Source organism: Paroedura picta, chromosome 12, assembly GCF_049243985.1.
Source record: "Paroedura picta isolate Pp20150507F chromosome 12, Ppicta_v3.0, whole genome shotgun sequence".
NCBI lineage: Eukaryota > Metazoa > Chordata > Lepidosauria > Squamata > Gekkonidae > Paroedura > Paroedura picta.
The window spans coordinates 37,203,671-37,226,609 of NC_135380.1; the positions used below are offsets into that span (position 1 = coordinate 37,203,671).

The following is a 22,939-nucleotide window of genomic DNA, read 5'->3' on the forward strand; positions in this document are numbered from 1 at the left end:
CCAAGTTTTAATCATAAAGCAAAGAAGTATTTCCTTTTGTCTGTCCTGAATCTACTGCCTATCAACCTCATTGAATGACCCCCATTCTAATAGATTCTAGTGGGTAGCCATGCTGGTCTGAAAAAGCAGACCAAAGTTTGAGTCCTGTGACACCTTTAAGACCAACAGCATTTTATCCAAAGTGTAAGCTTTCATGTGCATGCACACTTCTTCAGATACAAAGGTGTAAAGTGAGGCGCTAACAAGTTGGATAGGAGGTGAATTGCCAATAGGTTTGCTTGACTGCTAAGTAAGTCAAAGTATGTGAGAGGAATTCTCAGGTTTAAAGGCACGCTCCTTGAGAGATTCGATATGAGATACTTTTTTTGTTTTGCAATTTGAAATTTTTCAATGCACTTGGGAACCATCGCACAGTGCAATGCTTATCGGGTTGCAAGCTGAGTGTCACAAGTTCACCAACCAGCTTTTTTCAAGTTAGGTGTGTTAGGTGGTAGGTTTGGGGAAGGACCTTTGCCTTAGGACTTGGAGACCCACTGCCAGTCATAATAGGCATTAGTAATAGATTGGGAAGATCAGATGTTACTGGCAGTGTATTAAGTCTGCGGGTTCAGTGATCACAGACTCCGTCTTCAGAACAGCTCTTTTTATTTAGCAACTCCAGCAACAGACTACAAGTACTGAACAGAGAAAAACAGGCAAACTCATGCACTTTTATACCTTTCCGGCAGCCAGCTTCTGCCTCTGATTGGCTCTAAACAGAGCAATCCAATTGTTCCTAGTGGAGCAATCTGATTGGCCCTAAGCAGAGCAATCCGATTGGCCCTAAGCAGAGCAATTTGATTGGCTCTAAGCAGAGCGATCAGGTTCCTTTGATTGGTTAGTTCCTTGGCTGGTAGAAGCCCTCATTTGCATCAGTGGCCAAATGCCCACAGACATAACACTGTGCATATGGTTTGCATGCAGAAGGTCTTAATTTCCAGTCCCATCCATCTCCAGTTGAAGGCTCTCCAGGAGCAAGACTGGGAAAGATTATTTCTTGCCTGGCAAAGATACCTTTTGGACTTCCACAGCAAGTCAAAGTAGACAACACTTGGCTAGAGGAATCTGCAGTCTAGCATATCATAAATATGTAATAATGACAGCAGTATTACCCAGATAGGTTAAACCAGGGGTAGTCAAACTGCGGCCCTCCAGATGTCCATGGACTACAATTCCCAGGAGCCCCCTGCCAGGGGGGCTCCTGGGAATTGTAGTCCATGGACATCTGGAGGGCCGCAGTTTGACTACCCCTGGGTTAAACACTTCCTCCCTCCCCCTGAGCAAAAAGTGTTGTGCCTTTGAAATGTCAGCATGGTGTAGATTGGACTAGGCTTGTGTAGACCCAGCTTGACTCTTGGGCCAGTTACCTTCTCTCAGCCAAACCTACCTCACAGGGCTATTGTAAGGATGTGTAGTTTCATGAGTTCTCTGGAGGAAGGCTGAGATGACAATTATAACATAACATTGACCCATTGAATTGGTTCTGGCAACAGTATAGCCCCTTGTGCACAATCACTGCCCAGAGATATTTGTGATTCTGAGACAAAATAACATGTAGTTATGGAGGGGATGGATCTCTGACTAATACCCTTACATCCCTGATAGGTCAAATGTGATTTGGACATCATTAATTGCCAAGTTTTCTTAATGCCAAGTTCCCCATTTTGTTTTCCCTTGGGCAAATCCAAGTATTTATTTTTGCATTATTTTCTATTGCCTGTTACCAGTCTTACTCCCATAGAGTCCACACATTTAAAAAAAAAAACATTTCCACTTCAATAGATCATCATTAAAGTGAATAAATTTGCTTATGGTCCAAGACCAGCTAATAAGGATTCTGGAATAAATATTCCACAGTAATACAGTAAGTATATAAGTAAGTATTAAAAGTATTAGTAGTGACATGCATAAAATATATAGTTTAAATATATAAAAGCGGCAAATAAAATACATAAAATAGATGGTAAATTAAATTCATTCTTTCCTTCAGTTAGCCCAGAGGCTTCTAAGCCTTGAAGAATGGATCATTATTATACATTTAAATGACACAGAATGCACATATACCCTATTTATTGCATATCAAAATGGTATGGCATGCATGCACAATGCAAACTGATCTACAGAATTATAAAGTGTTTCTTTTTTAAGGGGATGGAAGGTTTTACTCATCCCTAAAGCAGTTGAAAGAACTTGGCCTTGGCCTTGTAATATTGCACTGGAAACCTCTCCCTGTCCCCTTGCTTCACTTAATTCATCAGTGTGCTTTCACTAGCATTGTGCATGAACAGCTTCCCTTTGCATGCACCGGTGCTCAGCCTGAAGATACAGCAAAGTACAAGGAGATATAACAGAATGGAAATCTCTGGGAAATCTCCTCTTCCAGACCGCAAAGAATCAGAGCATTGTTCTGACATGTGCAGAGCAAACTTCGATGACAGGAAGTCAAGAGGCCTGGTGCATTTGCCATGGGTCCATAGAGGACTGGGAGTGGGCGGGAGAGATATGAGAAATGGTCACAGAACTGCATCTTCCAGGACATATTTGTGACCTTTGATCTTGAGATGAATGTTGTATGGGATGGAAATACAGCCCCCACTAAGCTCCATCCCTGAGGAGCTTGCTTTCCTCCATGATTCAGCAGAAGGGGGCTTGGGGACACCCATCCTGGAGCTATTTGTGAGATAATGACCTCAGTGAGAGGCAGGGGGAAAGAGGGTAGAGGAGGAGAAGCCAGTATGATGGAAACCTAAATCTGTTTTCCATTGGGGTGTTCTCCGGGGAGGGCTGGAAACACTTTAGTCCCAAGCCAGCTCCTGTAGTTTCCCTTCAATCTGGGAATGGAAGAAGCCTCACAAAGAATGTAAGGAACCCGGTTCAATGGAACAGAAGAGCAAGCAGTTCATGAGAGCTGCCTCTGCATCAAACAAATACACACAGCAGTTGTGGAGATAGGTGGACAGAGCCAATTCTTTTTGAGCTGCAGAGCCTTCCTGGCCAAGAAAGTGTCACCCCTTCATATTTTTCCTCCAGTTACCACCATGCCTTGATGAGCCAACGAAGATGAGGGCTACATGTTATGAAACAGTGTTGGGGGGGGGGGTAGGGTTGCCTTGGCCGTTGCATCAGTCTGACTTCTTTGCATGCCAGCACTTTAACTATGATTTAACAGATTTCCCCCATTCTGATCTTTTATGGCTCTGCAAGCTTGCTTTACCCTGCTTTCCCTTCCAGTATTCCAGTTGAACTCAGAAGGATCTATTTATTTATTTTTATTATATCTATATATCACCCTCCCTTGCGACTCAGGGCTGTGTACAATGAGAAATTTTCATGGTGCTGCACAAGGAACATAGTCGTTTGGAACATATAACATTTCAAATGGTAGCATTTGTAACGATAAAATATTTAGATCAGCCCTCGGGGATCTAAAATTCATTCTGAAATTGGAGCACATACAGCGGGTGACAGCTTTAAATTCCTCCAGGTAATTTGAACCCTTTCTGTTACTGATGCATATGTGTTTACTAAGAACTTTGCACAAGAGCAATCACAGTGTGATCGTGTGGAATTGTGCACACATGCTTTGGTAAAACATCACCCCCGAGGGAATGTTGCTACGGCCATACACAAAGCTGGTCTTTGGCCACATTTCATCAATACACCCATGCTAGATACCCAGCCGTGCACTGACAAATGCCAGGAAATTTGAAGTATAGTGTCTGAGGAGGGTGAAGTTTCAGGAGGATAGATAGACACTTCTAGGAATTTCGCTGAATCTTTAAAGACCATAGAGACTAAGTGGAATTCCTAGAGTACCCCTCCTTGTTTCTTTTCTTGCTTCTCAAATCTCTGAAGGTAGGGGACTACCCACTGCCAGTGGTCAACTGGCAAGTCTAATTAATGTACGCTAAGCACCAAAGACGAGTAAACGGTGTGAATGGCCTATTCCTTTTCGACTATTCGCCTTCCCTTTCCTCTCCCCACAACAGACACCCTGTGAGGTGGGTGAGGCTGAGATCACTGCCCGGTCAGAACAGTTTTATCAGTGCCGTGGCGAGCCCAAGGTCACCCAGCTGGCTGCATTTGGGGAAGTGCAGAATCGAACCCGGCATGCCAGATTAGAAGTCGGCACTCCTAACCACTACACCAAACTGGCTCCCCTACCTTTAATGTACAATATTCCTGTCCTTTCATCCTAACGGACCTTGTTATTTTGGTTGGGATGATGCAACGACATAACCCATTCTACCTGCTATGCATACTCTGAAGTCCAGGGGCTACATTGCCTTCAGTGTCAAAATTGCATGTTGAATCGCTCAATTGTCACATTTTCCCCAACCTTTCACCTAGGAGCCTTGCAGGCAGGCTTAGCAGGTATCTACCTCTCACGGGTTATATGTCTTTGTATATACTTTTACCCTATTTAAATTTGGTTTAATGCTTGCTGGGAGGAATAATTTTTATCTTATTGATTGATGTAATTTTTATAATCTGTGTTTTAGATGGCTGGCAGGAGGGTAGAGAGGTGGATTGTAAACTTTGTGGATAAATAAATAGTATAAAAACCTTTAATGGCATTGAGGGACCATAAAACTTACAACTAACCTTCACGACAGAAGATTTCACAGTTAAAGCAGGTACAATGATATGATAGATCTAATGACAAGACAATCTATGACCCTTTACCTTTTAGACCTAAGCAATATGTTGTTGTTGTTGTTGTTGTTAGGTGCGAAGTCGAGTCCGACCCATCATGACCCCATGGACAATGATCCTCCAGGCCTTCCTGTCCTCTACCATTCCTCAAAGTCCATTTAAATTTGCACCTACTGCCCAGTGAATTTCATGACAACGTTGCAAGTTGAACCCAGGTTTCCAATACCTAATTTGGCGCTCTTAGTGTCAGCACCACACTGGCTTTCGTGTGAATACTTTGATATATGAAGAAAGAAATGCTGGGGTCACATTATTCATTCTCCATTTTAGGACATTGGAATCCCGGCTCAAGGCAACTGATTTTGTGAGGTTGCTCGTCATACATTGTGTTGGTTGTTCAAGTCTGCTACATGCACAAGGAAGCCAGAGCCTATGCTGTACAGATGAGTGTTGAGAGCCTGTGGATGGAGGACTATTTTGGGGATTTTGGAGATTGGAGCCAGCCCCACTGCTGGGGTGGTGCTGTGTTTCCTTGTTTTTCAACCTGTCAAAAGGGGGTTACTAGGAACCTTGTTCACATGTTTGCAGTGAGGGCATAGCTCAAAATAGGCTGAAAAACAAATTCCTAAATTAAAATGTGTAACGTGATGATAAATCAGATGGGGGGTGGGGGAGCCCCCAGCTGCCATTGTCTCCATGGTTCTGTTTGCATTGGTAGTTGACTTTCTACTTGTCCTTTCCATAGAGGACATGCACTGCAGGTGGGGCTGTGTATATTCTGCACCAAATTCAATTTTACAATCCAAGAAGCATGAATTATGCACATTAGTGGCAGGAGAAGTTTTATATTGGCATCGGTTAGCCCTTTGGTGCAATGCCAATCTTGTTACTTGCAGTTCTGCAGGGCTCTTTGCCGTGGACGGTGGGATGGCTCCAATTGGAACAGGGGGAAGCAAAATCCAGCATGCAAGCAAATCTCTGCTCATGGGTCTCTGCCTGACTTTTTTGGGAATAATTTTTATGGGAGTTATTGTTTCTCACAATAGGGAGGGGCAGAGGGGGATGAAGGGATGTTCGTGGGAACATTTGGGAAGCCTTTGTCTGTAGGCAGGAGGTGTAGAATCTGTGATTCTCAAACGAACAAAATCTGGAATTAGGATGAGTCTACTTTTATCTCTACTTTTATTTCTTTTAATTAACATTGGTTCATATTTTCAGTTAGTTCATGACTCTGTGTTTTGCACTTGATTTTTTTGTTAATGTATTGGTATCATGATCATGCAGTGTGTTTCTTTTTAAAAAAATACACAAATAGTATGGCATCTACATGCACAATTGATTTCCTTTCTACACGTAACATAGGTTTAATGCTGATTTATCATTGCTCAAATCACTCTTGAAAAATGCATTGTGTGTGTGTGTGTGTCTGGAAATCAGAGTGAGGAAACAGAAGATGATATGAAAGTAGAGCCACGCAGATTTGATTTGCACCAAGGAGAAACAAAAATCAGATTGGAGGGTTGAAATGGTCATGATTTGCAGCTTTAAAAGCCTGTCTGGGTCCCATCTTCTGATTCATTTGAATTCCTAGGAAGAAAAATATCACATGGGAGTCAGGGCAAGGGCAAGGGGGCTGTTATGAAGGATCTAGAAGCCTTGCTTTAATTCTGCACTCTGCTGACTCTCCGTAGTGCTGCCATTTTCAGTTGTTACCTGTTCAAGTGCTCAAACCCAGTGTGGTGAGAGCAACTGCTCTGCAATGCTCCCAGAATGTACAGTCACCATGCTGTGTGAATAAGGTAGCACAGGTGCCGTACCTACCCAAATGGAAGACAATCCTGATTCTCAGATAGACCCCCTAAAAGAAGAAAATCAAAGCCCAATGGCACCTTTAAGACCAACAAAGATTTATTCAAGGTGTGAGCTTTCGAGTGCATGCATGTAAAGAAGTTATGCATGTAAAGTTTCTAAATACTGTGCATAACTTAAATTGTGTGCAAAATTGTGTACATGCCCAAAGTTGGAAAACAGGCTATAAGGCCATACAGTCCATCCTCCAAAGTAGCCATTTTCTCCATTGGATTGGGTCTTGGTCATCTGGAGATCAGCTGTAATCGAGGGAGCTCTCCAGGTGGCACCTGGAGGCTGTCAGCCCTAATATCTAGCCAGCCAAAGCAATTCAAGGGCTCCCAGAGTCAGCCGGGCTCTTCGGAATGCCAGTTTCCTGAGTCTGAACACCAAGTATCTGATACTCTTGGTATTTTCCCATGAGGTGCTTGCTTGCGTTGCTAATGAGGCATCAAGAGAAGAACGACAGATTTGCATTTTAGTGCCCAGACCAGTTTCGGCAGCTGCTTTCCCCTTGAGTTCCACCTTCTCTTTCCTTTCTGCCAGTTTTGTCTTCTGCCTCAAATGCTCTGCCTCTCCGCTTTGTCCTTTCAGGAAACTGTACTCTGCTGCTCTTTTGAAAATGTGGCATGCCTCAGCAGAAAGGAGAGGGTTGGGTTGAGCTTTGTAAAGTTTTGAGTTTCACGATGACATGTCTGTGTTCTTGGGGGGGGGGGATTTTTATTGATCAGGTAGCAATAGGGATGCCGGCCTCCTGGTGGTACCAGGGGTACCAGGTACCTGGTGGTACCAGGGTATCCCCAGGCCCCACTTGGGGAACAGGAATCCCTATTTCCTCTGCAGAGCAGGATTTGTATGGACGAATGTTCAGGCAGGACCCCAAGTTTGGTGTAGTGGTTAGGGGTGTGGACTTCTAATCTGGGTTCGATTCTACGCTCCCCCTCATGCAGCCAGCTGGGTGACCTTGGGCTCGCCATGGCACTGATAAAACTGTTCTGATTGAGCAGGAATATCAGGGCTCTCTCAGCCTCACCCACCTCACAGGGTGTCTGTTGTGGGGAGAGGAAAGAGAAGGCGACTGTAAGCCGCTTTGAGACTCCTTCGGGTAGAGAAAAGTGGCATATAAGAACCAACTCTTCTTGATCACCCTCCAGAACTTCCATTTCTCCATGAGAACTGATCTCTAGTCTGGAGATGGAACTGTAATCCTGGGGCATCACCACCCCCTCCCCCCCTGTCCCTTAGAGCAGGGGTAGTCAAACTGTGGCCCTCCAGATGTCCATGGACTACAATTCCCAGGAGCCCCTGCCATGGGAAGTGTAGTCCATGGACATCTGGAGGGCCACAGTTTGACTACCCCTGAAGCTGTTTTATTGAGGAGGAGGATCCTGGTCTACTGAACAAGAATGTTGATAAGCAAAGCTTTTATTATGATAATACTATCTAGAAAGATATTAACATATTTTAGGAGGCCTTTTCTCTTGAGGTCAGGGCTAGGCACAACAGGATCCACTCCTCAAGCTAATGTGGCAATATCTAGCGTACCCCAACCTGTGGGGTGGATGGCTGCAGGGATGTGAGGAGGGACTATACCACCAATCTTGTTTTATTTTTTCAGTTCATGTTCTGTTTGTTCTGTTATGGGATGGAGTATTCATGATGTTTTATGGTTTTTTTTCTATATTGTTCCCTGCCATGAGTCTCCGAAGAGTGGTGGGCTAAAAATCTAAAAAAATAAATAGGTAAACAAACAAAGAAACAAACATGCTTGTCTTTTGTTTCTTCTATCATAGAGCATACTTAGATGTCAAAGAACTCAAGAATATCCTCAATCTGGACGGGTCAACACATCTGAACATCTTCTTTGCTAACTCTTCTGAAGAAGAGCTGGCAGGCGTGGCCACCTGGCCCTGGGACAAAGAAGCCCTGCTGCACTTAGGTGAGTCTAGTTTGGAGGTCTGGCTCCAAGCTCTTGGCTGAGATGACTGAGCAAGATGCTTTCTGTTAAGTCCTAGTGGTGCCTACTATACCCTCAGATAGAGCATAATGCCAGATACTATAAAATAATACCAACAAATGCAGGCTAAAAGCATATTAAAAACCGAAATAAGGAATTCCACAGGCTGTGTATATTTTCTCAAATAAATCCAAATGTTTGTTTATTTCTCTATTCATAAACTTCTTAAGCAAATAAATGAATAATATCTTGGGCAACCAAAATTAGGTCCTGGGTACTGGATTCACCTATTTTCCTGAAAACTTTCTCAATGATTGTTCCTTCATTCTTAATTTGAAGATTAATAATTTGTTCAACATTATAGGTAGAGGGTATCATATAGGCATCTGCTCTGCTGTATTGTCAGTAGAACAACCTCAGATGCCTATTGAGCTGTAAAATCAAAATGTTATAATTCAATGTCAAATGTTAAACATTCTGTTTTATGAGCTTTACTGTTAGAAATATTATATGTCCTCAGATATTATATATTCTCAATGACGACGTTCTTTGTATTGTACCACAAATTTTATTGTAAACCGCCCAGAGCGACAAGGGAGGGTGGTATATAAATTTAATAAAATAAAAATAAAATAATATTTTTTTTCTTGTTCAGTGTTGCAAGTTGCATCCCTAAGGAGAGGAGACAGAAGAAGAGGGAGTGGTACATGATAATTTCATGTTCCTTGTAACCGTATTCATATCAGTAAGGTTAGAAGAGACATGAAATCATTCCCTCCAGTCACAGCATGAAACAGGAGATGGTCCCAGGGGCATCACAGTCCCCTTTGGGGATGATCTCCAATTATTTGGATGGGCCACACATTTCTGGTGGATAGTGGACCCTCTACTAGGCCATGGGGTATGGGGGAATGCCCTGTTATGGAAAACGGTGACACTACCCCTTCTCAAGCATGAATGCTGCCTCCTTTGACTCATCCTTCTAATGGAGAAGGAAAGGCCAGCAAAGTTTAACCTTAAATCATCATTCCAGTAACTGTCTTAAATAGCCAAGGGGATTTAGAAAGAAAAACAAAACACAAAAATATTCACCATTCCCAGCTCCTTGGCTTGAAACCAGGAAAATATTAGATTCTAAACCCAAAAGTATATTTCAGTGTTTCTCAAATGATGTCAGGCTGAAAGCATTTCACCTTTTTTCAGTGAAGCTATTTTGAAGGGCATCTTCTCCATGGGTGTAATTTGCAAAGGGGTTAGGGCGGGAAGAAAGCTCATGAAACAAAGGAGGCGGGATGCTGAAGAGTGATTTATTAACCTCCACCTGTTGCTCAGCATGCTTGCAGCTAATCTTGCTGTCCAAATGGGATGCTCCGTAACAGCCCCGTTATTTCAGACTGAGAGCTTGTGGTAGGCCATCATGTTTCTGGGGATGGATGGTTTAAAGTAATTTGGTACTAGGCATCAGGGTCACGGTGGGGCAGTAGGTGATTGTACTTTGAAGGCATGTTCTTCAGCTCATGTCTTTGAAGGCAGTACCTTAACGTGGATCCTGTAGTGAAGCAGTCAGCATATGCTACTTTCATATCACAGGAGCTTTCCTTCCTTCCTTCCTTCCTTCCTTCCTTCCTTCCTTCCTTCCTTCCTTCCTTCCTTCCTTCCTTCCTTCCTTCCTTCCTTCCAGAGTGATCTTTGACACCTCCTTATCCATGGAGGCTCAGGTCACAAAAATAGCCCAGTTGGCATTTTATCATCTGTGCCAAGTGAGGCTACTAGCACCCTACCTGTCACTGGACCACTTGGCCACAGTGATCCATGCAATGGTCACTTCCAGATTAGACTTTGGTAATTTGCTCTATGCGAGCTTTCCCTTATCTCTGATCTGGAAATTGCAACTGGTCCAAAATACAGCTGCTAGTGTCCTCACAAGGTCATCCTGGAGAGCTCACATCCAGTCTGTGTTGAGGCATTTGCATTGGTTACCAGTTAGCTTCCAGACCATGTTTAAAGTCTTGGTTCTTATCTGAGGAACCGCTTGTCTCCATATGCTCCATATGCTTCACTCTGTGGGTTTGAATCTGTTGGTTGTTCCCAGTCCCTGGGAGGTACACCTGGCCTCAATCAGAGCCATGGCCTTCTTAGTCCTGGTCCCAACCCAGTGGAATGAGCTTCCCAAAGAGCTGAGGGCCCTGATGGAGCTATCACAGTTTTGCAGGGCCTGCAAGACAGAGCTCTTCCACCAGGCATTTGGTGGAGCCGAGGCCAAGAAAACTCCAAATCACCACTGCTTCCAAACAACTGGCAAAGTTTCCAGTGGTGAGTCCAGATGGCCATCGATTAGGAGACAGAGCTGGGTGTCATCAGTGTATTGATGGCATCCAGGCCCAAATCTCCAGACCAGCTGGGCAAGAGGGTGCATGAAGATATTAAATGAAGTTAACATCATTAATTACACACCGGCTATATGTAGCTCTGCACTTTCCTGTGGTTGTACTCATTATCCTGCTTCAGAATTCCAAAGGTTATTCAGAAGCTCAGAAATTAACCTCCGGATATCTTTTGTCTCAAAAACTCTACAAGGTCATCATAATTTGGTTATAATTTGATGGCAACAAGAAACAAGAAACCAAACCAAACCGGGGACTTCCCCCCCTTCAGCATTTCCTGGATGCCTGCTGTCTCCTCAAAGAGAAAATACGATCTCTGTAGCAAGGACACACACATACGCAAGCAATGATGTGTCTTGGGCATGACTGGGGGAATACTGAGAACTGCTAGCTAAAGGAGCAGCCACTTTTAATAGAGATAACTAGATAGTTTAGATAATTGGTGTTGAATTCTCCTGTAGCACCTCCTGCTGGGATAGTGGTAGGGATAGTAGTAGGCACTAGTTAGTTCTTTTCTGTTGATCACCCTTCCATTTACCTAACTTGGACCTGCTATGGCACAACAAATTAAGTTTATTGTCACAAGTCTTTGTCCAAAATTGAAAGTTATTTTAAAAGCGAGTTTTAAGGGTGCAGAAAAATCAGGGGCAGTTTGGTTGACTCAGAAATGAGAAACGAGGAAAAAAGTAAAAAGGAAAAGAAATTAATTTCCTGTATTAACAGCCATCTCTGCCCTCTTTCTCCTTCTTTGATGTTTAATCTTCCCATTCTCTTCCCCCCCTCCTTTTCTTTCCTAAATGCAATATGCGTTTAATAACAAAATAAAATAAAATGCACACTGTCGTCCAGATCTAAGCTATAGATCATGTGGATGTGGGAGCCATCTTTTTGGTGGAGAAACTGTGATTGATTTAGACTTTTGACAGCTGTGAAAAATATAGATATACACCCCGTAAGGGGGGGGGGAGACCTAAAACAACCTGCTGTGCTGCTTCTACCCTGATAAAGTCAAGCTAGCCTGTATTGTGATTTTTATCTGATCACTTAGGGAGGCTTTTGCCAATATCTCTAGCGATGGGAAAAACACATTTAAAAAAAAAACATGCTTTGTAATGGGTTTGTTGCAAGATAACCAGCCTGATTTGTGTTTAGCTGATACTCACCCAGCTGGCATGGCCCTGATTTTCAGTCTTTGTACTCATTAGGGCAACCAGCAGGGAAATGGGGGTGTGACTTACCTGGAGAACAAGAAAGGCCCAGGCCTTGCTGCCAGCATCACACCTTAACTGATGTCATCATACCTGTAATATCCAGGCAGTGTTCTGATATTTGGGCAAAAACTCTATGGTAAAACTAGCTTCTACCAGAGTTTTTGTCCAAATACTAGAGTGTTACCTGGATGCCACTGGCTTGATGACATCACTTCCTGGGCAATGCCTTGGACAAGTACTGGGCCTTACTCTTTTTCCAGGTAAGTTTCCCCACTGGCCAGTTGATTGGTAGCTTTGGGGAGGGGGGCAAGGGGTAACTGCAGGGGATTTCTGCCTTCACTGCAGGTCTGGAAATCCTAGTACTCACAGGGGATTTTAGAGCACCAATGTGGTATCCTGGTTAAAGCAGTGGTCCTTAAAATGGGTCATACCGCCATCACCTCACACACATATGGGGATCATTCAGAACTTTTGTATCATAAATATTGGGGGTCATTGAGGACTTTTGAAGGCAAACATGAGTATTACTGATTTTAGGCAACTCCTCCACATTTACCATGGGTTCCAGCAGCCAACAGAGGAGAGTTGTTTTATCTTGCCTTGAGGATAATATCCCAGTACTAGATTTCTCCCCCAAGACTTTTAGAAATGGAAATGGGGATCAAACTGAACATTTATGGTCATTAAACACTAGGATCTCATTTAATGTGTGCCTAAGATGTGTGTGATACAAAACCTGTATAAATAAAGTTGATTTAATTGGAGTGCTGTTTTGATATCTTAATTCTGGACCTGAGGTTGTGGAGAGCATTCAATAATGATATTGCATACTGAGTGGGTTGTAGTAGATTAAAGGTTAAGAACTTTTGGAATTTGTGGGGAGAATAGACAGATTTGTGGAGGATAGGTGTATCTATGGCTGCTAGGCATGGTGGCTAAGAGGTGGTTCTGAATATAAGCACCAAGTGGCAACATCAGGGGATGGCCTTGGGCTCTGTGCTCCATCAATGGCCTTCCAGAGTAACTGGTTGGCCACTGAGTGAGGCAGGATGCTGGCCCAGATAGACCTCTTGTCCCATCCAGTAGGTCTCTTTCTATGTTCTTAACCATGGAGGATCCAAAAAGACCTGGGAAGACAAAATAGAACTGAGAAGACCACCTCCCCAAATAGCCCTACTCATTCATGATTCTTAAGGGTTAACCCTCAGGCTAACCTACCCCACAGGAAAGTTTTGAGGATGGAATAGAGGAAAGGAGAACCTTGTATGCCACCCTGAGTTCCTTAATAGAAGTGCAGGATGAAAGGAGACAAATGGGGAATTCTTTTTTACATTAATTTGCTTGCCAAAGACCTCTTGCAGTGGAATGTAGAAGACTCTGAAACCCTTGTTGTTCCCCATGCTTTTAAAGTTCCAAATTGTAGCACAATCCATGTTTCCTGGTATTTGCCTGTTGTAGAGAAAATGGCCCATTCAGTCAGCTGTACTAGCAGCAAATGTGGATGTTACAGTCTCAGTTCCTTAAAGTGGGATGGAAGAGATGTGAGGAAACCCCACTTTGTTGACCCTGCAATTGTATTAGCAATTATTTAATAACATGAGAAGATCCCTGCTGAATCAGATCAAAGGTCCATCTTGCCCAACATCCTGTGTCCCACAGTGGTCAACTGGATGGACCTGGGAAGTCCAGAAAGAGGCTATGAAGGCAGTACCTCTCTACATACTAGTCAAAAAGAAATACACTTCCTCTAATTGCAGTGGTTCTGTTTAATGTGTCTAAAACTCCTTTTGAAGTCATCCAAACCAGTAGCCATAACCACATCCTGAGGCTGTGAATTTCATAAATTAATTATGCATTATGTGCATACATTAATTATCCAGCTACTTCTGAGTAAATATAGGCGAGCTCAAGCTGCAATTGTTCATTGTATTAAACTTTCTTAAGGGTTTTTTTTTTAATGTTATAGTCAATTTACTGAAATCCCCTATCCTAAGAAACCAGTACAGGATGGATTGCTGCCTATTAAATTAATACAGTTTACAGCAAGCAGAAAACAGGCTTCAGCAATATGGGTGCAACCAAGCTTGGTGTGTGTATAGAAATGTTACAGATACATGAGGTTGCTTTCAGCTGTGTTGAGTTAGAAGGCATCCTGATCAGGCATCTGTGTATGTGATATATTGCAAACTGAAGACTGTAGCTTCCTTTATCGAGTCAATCCATCTACTGTTGGATCTTCCTCTTTTCCTCCTTCTTCAACGTTGTCTAGCATTATTGTCCTTTTCCAGTAAGTCTTGCCTTCTCATCAAATGTCCAGAGCAGGGGTAGTCAAACTGCGGCCCTCCAGATGTCCATGAACTACAATTCCCAGAAGCCCCTGCCAGCATTCGCTGGCAGGGGCTTCTGGGAATTGTAGTTCATGGACATCTGGAGGGCCGCAGTTTGACTACCCCTGGTCCAGAGCATAATAGTCTCAGTCTAGTCACTAATTTCTAGGGAGAGTACAGGCTTGATTTGATCTGGAACCCATTTGTCTTTCTGGTGATCTGTAAAACTTTCCAACACCACATTTCAGGCATGTTGTTGTTGTTAGGTGCAAAGTCGTGTCCGACCCATTGCGATCCGATGGACAATGATTCTCCAGGCCTTCCTGTCCTCTGCCATTCCCCAGAGTTCATTTAAGTTTGCACCAACTGCTTCAATGACTCTATCCAGCCACCTCATTCTCTGTCATCCCCTTCTTCTTTTGCCCTCAATCGCTCCCAGCATTAGGCTCTTCTCCAGGGAGTCCTTCCTTGGCCCATTATGCACGAGGGGAAGGTCCACATTCGAGGTGGAATGACAGCGGCTAAAATCACCGATTATGCATGCCACATGCGGCAGCCGGACGCAGAGTCGACGTATGCTGCTGAAAAAGCTGCATTAGTGAGATGCGGAAGAAAGTGGAGCTTCCCGGGTGCCAAGGGTGCAACCAGAAGCAGCTCTGGTTTGGCCACGTGCATAATTGGCTATTCTGGGTTTTGCCACCATTGTGTTCTGTCCCGTGTGTTTGCGGTTTGTTTCGCTTCTTCCGCCTCCTCGTTGTCCAAGCCGCCGTCTCAGTGGCCATGCATAATAGGCCATTCTCATGAGGCGGCCAAAGTATTTGAGTTTCATCTTCAGGATCGGGCCTTCTAAAGAGCAGTGAGGGCTGATCTCCTCTAGGACTGACATCTTTCAGGCATATGCAGGGCAGAATGAAGAATTTGAGTTGTGAGGTGTTTTGAAATATTTTGATGCTTGGGTTCCTGGGTGGTTTTTCTTTATAAATAGCAACTGTGTGCACCCAAACTTGCATTAGGATTGAGGTACAAGGGGATGGGTTCACCCCTTTAATCCTGTATCACCTCCTGTGTTTGGTCTAATGAAGCAATCAGCAGTTTCCCCAGCCCTAAATGCAATCTCCTTCCTGCACAAAACAGTCTCAATTTTAATGTGCCCCCATGTGCGGAAACACCCATCCCTGGACCCACAAATCATGTCCCTCAAGTAATATATTCTCATAACAAGTTGGTAGTGGTGGCCAATGTATGGATAAGATGAGAGGGGTGTGTTTGGATGGAAAGGGAAAGGAAGAGAAGGAAAGAAATGCTGCAGAGTTGCATCTGTACTTTTAACTGGGAAGATCAGCTCAAGGCAAGGACAGTCCATCTGATAGGCAGGAAGGCAACTCTGACAAATCAAATCTAACTGATTCAGTGTCAGGATTTGCAGCACCGCGGATAGCTCCCAGGGAGCTGAGAACTTGCTCTGGTGAATTCCGGAGCAGCTGCATGGCCATGTCAGCCTTTCTGTCTATTCCTCTCTGAGGAGTGAGATCTTAAAAGGGTGCCACCCTTACCTGTTATTTCCCCCATAAATGTTTATAGGTATGTTTTATGAGGGGCGGGATTGTGAGGCCTTGATTGCAGGATGTGGACATTTCCCGGCAGGAAGGGGATGTCCGGCTCAGGAGGTTCAGGCAGTCCATGTGCCAGGTCCCAAGCAGTATGGTCTCATGTAGCATTTAATGCCTTTTGTGTATATTTCTATCTTATTTTTACTTCAAGGAGCTCAGGGTAGCATATATGGTTCTTTCTTCCTCCATTTTAGATGAAGGGAGAACCCACATAATGCTGACTTACACTGAATCAGGGCATTGACCCATTTCTAACCCTAAGTGTCGAGTTGGTCTATGGGAGAACAACTGGATCCACAACTCCCCAGGCAAAGAGGAATCTGAGCAGTTCTAGTCCAGTGCTAACCACCAGTGGTGTAGCTCTCCAGTAGCTCTCCAGTACTGTATCTTTTCTACACCACTTTCTCCTTGGGCCATTTGCTCAAAATCCATGTGTTTGAATTGGGATTGTCTTCCTGAAGGGCAAGGACATGAATATGTGTTCTTATTAAAAGGAGACTTTTTGTATCATATTTCCCCTTAGCATTACAGTTCCAGGGAAACAGATATGGGGTACCTTTGGAAGCCTTCAGCTGACTCAGTTGATTCATACAAGTGCATTTATTCAGCACATGAGACTGTTAATTGAATAGCAGTTAAAATTAGCTGAAGTTGGAAAGGGGGCAGGTTGTTTGTACTTTCTAGAAGAAGAAGACTTGGTTTTTATGCCCAGCTTTTCACTACTTGAAGAAATCTCTAAGCAGCTTACTAACACCTTTCCCCACAACAGAGATGTGTGATTTGATTGAGAATGGGTGAAAAGTACCCAAATCAGCCTTGATTCTGGCACAGACTGATCGAATCTGGTCCAAATCACCATTCCCCAATAAGTTTAAATGACTCAATCCACCTTGTTTGAAACACTGGATTGTGATTCGGTGTGATTCATCAATTTGGACAAGTGGCAGTTTAAAGGGAAAGATAAAGGAGGTAAGGTACCATTTCCATCTTTTTTTTTAGGCTCAGGGGAGGGGGGTTAGGTAGAGACCCCAAACTGGTAGCATGGCTGCAGGAGCCTCTCCTGAACCCCCATGTTGCAAGAGGGGATCCCATCTGACTGCCATAATTTCCTGTTATGAGAATTCATGAACAGACCAGAGAATCTTTTTTTTTTTACTCAACATAGGAAATAACAAAGGTTGGATGGGGCAACTTCTTGGATGAGACCCCTAGAATTGGACCCCTTGGTCCAATCTTTTTGCAACTTGGAGGTTCTTTTGAGGAGAGGGTCCTGCAGTCCTGCAGTCATGCTGCAAGTTTGGTGCCTCTACCTCAACACCACCCCAGGTCAGAAAACACGAAAAGGGAAACATTTCCATAGACTTCAATGGCACCATTTGTTTCAATGACATTAAATCAATTTGGATGTGGTCGAATTGATTCAACTGAATCCGAAACAACTATAGGTGCTTTGGATAAATCAGATTCAGTCTGACTTGCTTCTGACCGAGTCTGAAACAGTCTAATCTTTTTTTCTTTGCACATCCTTACACAGACACCCTGTGAGGTAGGTGGGGTTGAGAGTATTCTGAGAACTGTGACTAGCTCAAGGTCACCCAGCTGTCTGCATGTGGAGGAATGCTTTGGTTTAAGGTGAGAGCAAGTGGTTAAGGGAAGCAAGTGAGGAAAGACCGGTATGATCTTTAGTGGTTAATTCAGCAGTGAGCACTATGGTACTGAGAGCATGTGAGTAAGATAGACTACTCTGGTCTCCAGCAGTTGATAACATGATCTGCCTTCCCTAGGTGCAGTGGTAGGGAGAAGGGGAGAATTGCAGTTGGACCCATGGTGATTGGGGGGGGGGGTAATGACAGCATGGGTTTCCAGAAATATTGTGTGTCCCCCGTCCCCCCCTCCTTGGACAGTCTTAGGCTGGGCAAGCGATACAGGGGGAAGCTTCTGCACACAGGAGTGATGATGATAGAAATGGCAGTCCAAAGAAACAGCGCCTTTCATTTATCTACAAACTCTTCTGGTGATGTATTTTTCTACTCTAAGATCAAGGTTTAGATATTCTATGCATCAATTTCCCATTTCTGCACTCCTTGCCAAAACATGAACTATTTGACAAACCTAGTTTTTGAAAGCATATATGTGGGTGAGCAAGTGTTTTATTTCTTTCCAATAATTTTTGTTTGTCGATGTTTGCCAACAATGACAGTTCTCACCTTTTTGATGTTGACTGTATAGATTAGGCCATACACTTGTACAGGTTTTGTAATATGTGATTTATATGCATATAGTATGTCATTTATGGTGTCGAGTACATATAATTTGTATATTGAAAAATGTATACATTTTAAGCTGGAAACTGCACAAGGAAACAGAGGGGGATGCAGAAATGCAGAATCACAGTTTCCGTCTGCACTTCACAGAAGCAAAATTGAAATGGTGGGTTTGGGAATGAAACAACAGAAATGAAAAAAACAAAACAAAATTGACATGATTCCTAAAATAGAACAAATGATGCCAAGGGAAGCATCTCCGTTTCAGTTGTGTCATGTATGTTGTACTGGATTCTGTCCAAGCAGTGTCTTCTCCATCCCTTTAAGCTTTTGGATGTGCAGTGTGAAAACAGTTGTCCCGCTTTCTCTTTGCACAGGAGGAATTGTTTTGAATCCTTCCTTCTATGGAGTGCCGGGCCACACACACACAATGATCCACGAAATAGGCCATAGCCTGGGGCTCTACCATGTCTTCCGAGGCATCTCTGAGATCCTCTCCTGCAGTGATCCCTGCATGGAAACGGAGCCTTCATTTGAGACGGGGGACCTCTGCCTCGACACAAACCCAGCTCCAAAACACAAGCTCTGTGGCGACCCGTCTCCCGGCAACGACATGTGCGGCTTCCGCAGCTTTCAGAACACGCCGTTTAACAACTTCATGAGCTACACAGGTACTCCACCCCGTGTCTTTTCCAGCTGGGATAAATTCCAAATAAGCTGGGAAGGGACTGCACAGAATATATCATAGGAGGCACAGAGCAATTTAAGGCCCTGAGCAATTACTCTTGTAAAATAGCTCTATTGATGCAAGACTCCAGAGAAAGGCATGTATGGGTGAGAAGGACTTAATTCCCCGCTCATCTACAAATTGCTGGTGGGAGAATGTGCTGTCAAATTGTAGCTGACTTATGGCAGCCCAATGGAGTTTTCAAGGCAATAAATGTTTGGAAGCGATTGGCCATTGCCTGCCACAGCGTAGTGAACCTGGACGTCCTTGGTGGTTTCCCATCAAAACAGTAATCAGGGCTGACCCTGCTTAGCTTCTGAGATCAGGCTAGCTTGGGCCATCCAGGTCAGGGCATCTACAACTTACTCTCACACAATAGTTCCCTCTCCTAAGAATTTTGTTTTCCTTGGCTGAATTCTGATATAAGAATTGAGCACAGTTTGGAGGGTGGGGGTGGAACACTTGGGAAAGAAGAGAGAATTGGACACAGGAAAGGTTTGTCTCTATCCACCTGCATCCTTCCTTTCTTTGAAAACTTGGACTGTCCTATCCTTCACTTTATCTGTGATTGGGACCGACCTGGGTTTATGGGTCATTTGGTATCACCTCTACTTTGATCTTGCCTGGATAAACTCTTAGGTGTTGAAGAGTAGACATTGTGGTTCCTTACATTTTCTCTCCCCCCCCCTCCCCCTTATTTTTCTGGCTGCTCAGAAACTGTGAGGCAAAACTTATTTAGGAGATTTCAGTCTGCGGGATAGTAATTTTGTGAAGTCACTGGATTCATCTCAGAAGCTGGCGGGAGAGGCTAACTAATATTGCATTTCCCCAAGATCGGGTGTTCATTGTTTCGTGCCAGGAGAGCCTATCCTGGCCCCCCAATGCCATGTACAATGCCTACATGTTTACAGAATTGCAATCCTCTCTCTTTTCCAGATGATGACTGCACCAATTCCTTCACACCCAATCAGGTGGCCAGAATGCACTGCTACTTGGACCTGGTGTACCAGAGCTGGCAACCAGTCAAGAAGCCTGCTCCCATAGCAATCTCACCACAAATTGTGGATCGGACAGAGAGCTCCGTCACCTTGGAGTGGTTTCCACCCATTGACCGGCACTTCTTTCAAAGGTGAGCCAGAGTGGCAGTGGCACCACAAATGTGGTGTGTGATCTGTGGTAGTGGGGGGAAAATGTTATAAAAAACAGCATTAAAACACTTCTGTACTGTTTTCTCTTTACCTCATGGCTGACTCAAGGCAGTCTGCATTAAAAAATGATTATACCACCACTGTAGAACAGCCCCCGGACTTTACGGCCCCAATAATATAAAAGTCAGTGTTCTTAAAATGAGCAAGTCTGGATGCCACGCAATTGACTGATTAATTTAAAGTAAAAACCCTGTTTAAAAGACCATTTTACATAGCTGGCAGAAAAGAGGGAGAGGGGGGTCTAGCCTGGGCTTTATTGATTGCCTTTTCTAGAGTTATCTCAGCAGAAGTCCTGGAATGAGCCACCAGAATCCCCACTTTCTGACAATGAGGAATGAAGAGAAGTTGGCAGGCACCATGAATGCCATTGGAACATAGGATCATACAGGAAAAAACAATCCCTCAGATATGTGTGCTTCGGGCCTTGTAAGGCTTTAAAAGTTAAAACCAGAATCTTAATTTGAGCCTGGAAACAAACAGCTGATAGATGCAAATGTTCTATAACTGATGTAACATGTTGACAACAATGAGTAGTCACACTACACCATAGTTCCCAGATTCTCTTTAAAGCAGCCTTTTCCAGCCTTTTGGTCATGGAGGAGCCCTTGAATTAATTTTACAGGTTTTGAGGCATCCCAGAAGTGATGTCAGCTGGCCACGCCTCCCTGCCACAACCTCCAGAAGTGATGCATCATTGGAAATGACATCACCACCCAGGTTAACAGGCAGGCTTGAGGAGGACTGGGTGTGGGGGGGGAGGGACAGGTGGCAGTTTAAGGAAGGTATGCAGGCTTGGCCCTCTCCTAAGTGCAGAAAACCCATGCTGGGGAGTGGCCAGTTCCCTAGTTTCCCTAGTTTCTGGCTGAGTCCATTAAGGCAGGAAGGAAAATGCTGCAGACCCTCCCCAGCATTCCTAGGGAATCCCAGTGGTCCCTGGGCCCCTGGTTGGGAATCCCCGTGATCAATGTGTTGTGATGATCTCAAGGTTCCTGTAGCGTGGACTAACTGAACTGAAGCCAAATATGGTCCCAATTTATGTACCAGATGGAATTGAAAGAAGGTATTCCTGGCAATTCCAGCTGATATCTTCCTTCATCTAGAGAGATGGTCTGGTAATATGCCAATGACATTGTTATGCTTTCCAGTTTTGGCTACACAACATTTTCTAGACTACCAGCACACCACATCTTATCTGGGTTCAGTTTCAGCTTGTTCCTCTTTCGCTACTTGAGTGCACAAGCCAGGCAATGGCGTAGGCAGGGTACAGAAAACAGCTGCTGGATATTTACTTAGAGCCCACTGCCATCAGCATCCAGGTGTCAGCCTACCTCCAAAATGCATATGCTGGACTTTTAAACTTAAATATTAAACAGCATTGATGAGAAGATTAACCCCTGGGGCACTTTGCATGCAAACTCCAGGAGATGAACTCAGCGTCTCCAGTGGTCCCATTCAGAGCATGAGACTGAAAAGGCAAAAAACATTGGAAGGCCTTTCAAAATGATCACATTCTCTAAATCAGGGGTAGTCAAACTGCGGCCCTCCAGATGTCCATGGACTACAATTCCCAGGAGCCCCTGCCAGCATTCGCTGGCAGGGGCTTCTGGGAATTGTAGTCCATGGACATCTGGAGGACCACAGTTTGACTACCCCTGCTCTAAATGGTGCACAGGAATCAAATGGCCTGCCTATCAAAAACAGCTAATAAAACTAACAGAATCAATGGAGAGTAAGAGCTTCTTTCCATCTGAAGAGGAAGATCATACACCATTGCCATTAGCTACCCCTGTCCCCAAAGGAGGCCTGAAGTCAGATTAACATGGCATCTAGGAATACCTGGATTTTCTCTGCCTCTACCCACTCAGTCACTTTCCCGACAAACGGTACAAGCATATAATTGTGTGTGTGTCTGTTTGCCCACTGTGTGTGTGTCTGTTTTTTTTAACTAAAAATAATTGCTGCCTTCTTCCTTACATCTTCTGCCTTTATACTCAGAAGCATTTGTCTAGCTCAGTGGTTCTCAACCTGGGGGTTGGGACCCCTTTGGGAGTCAAACGACCCTTTCACAGGGGTCATGGCAGGGCAAGCAGCTTGGCCAGGGGGGCGGCATCCACACAACACTCTTGCGGTGTAGATTAAGAGAGCATTCGTCTTTCTGGAGCAGCGGAAAAGAGCGAGATCCGCATGGTGGGACAGAACTGAACTGAGAAACCCCAGAAAAAACTAATTTATCTACAATCATGAACAATGGATATTCACACCATTGGTCAGTTTCAGTTTAATTTCTGTGAAAGAACGCTTGCATAATGTTGTGGTTGGGGGTCACCACAACATGAGGAACTGGATTAAAGAGTTGCGGCATTAGGAATATTGACAAAATGTGCACCTAAATGACCTTTGGATTTTATCTAGCAGGGCTTGCCTTACTTGGGACCTTATATATACACAAAGTGTATGTTCTGCCACCAAGCCTAAGGGGTGAAATATTAAATGGGCTTTGCTTGGGGTCCTATCAGTTAGTCAGGCTTTGAGCCAGATTGGAGGCTAGGCATCATGTTCAACCATTTCCTCTACTGAACGCTTATGCAAGCAGGCATAATGTATTGCTTATCCCATTAAACATGATCACCCAGTAAGTCTTGGAGAAATAGTCAAGACAGTTCACATAAGCAGGAAGCCTAGTGTCTGAACTGGCCCTTTGTTTCCTC

At 44.0% G+C, this 22,939-nt stretch overlaps 1 protein-coding gene across 1 annotated transcript in view; it reads left to right on the forward strand.

Annotated features, from left to right (window-relative positions):
• The window catches only part of PAPPA (pappalysin 1), a 286,657-nt gene that overhangs the window by 48,737 nt on the left and 214,981 nt on the right, over nucleotides 1-22,939 (forward strand). The window contains exons 3-5 of the mRNA XM_077305078.1: nucleotides 8,337-8,482; nucleotides 18,674-18,967; nucleotides 19,960-20,152. Of these exons, the coding sequence (XP_077161193.1) occupies nucleotides 8,337-8,482; nucleotides 18,674-18,967; nucleotides 19,960-20,152 (633 nt within the window). The remainder of the gene's footprint in view (nucleotides 1-8,336; nucleotides 8,483-18,673; nucleotides 18,968-19,959; nucleotides 20,153-22,939) is intronic.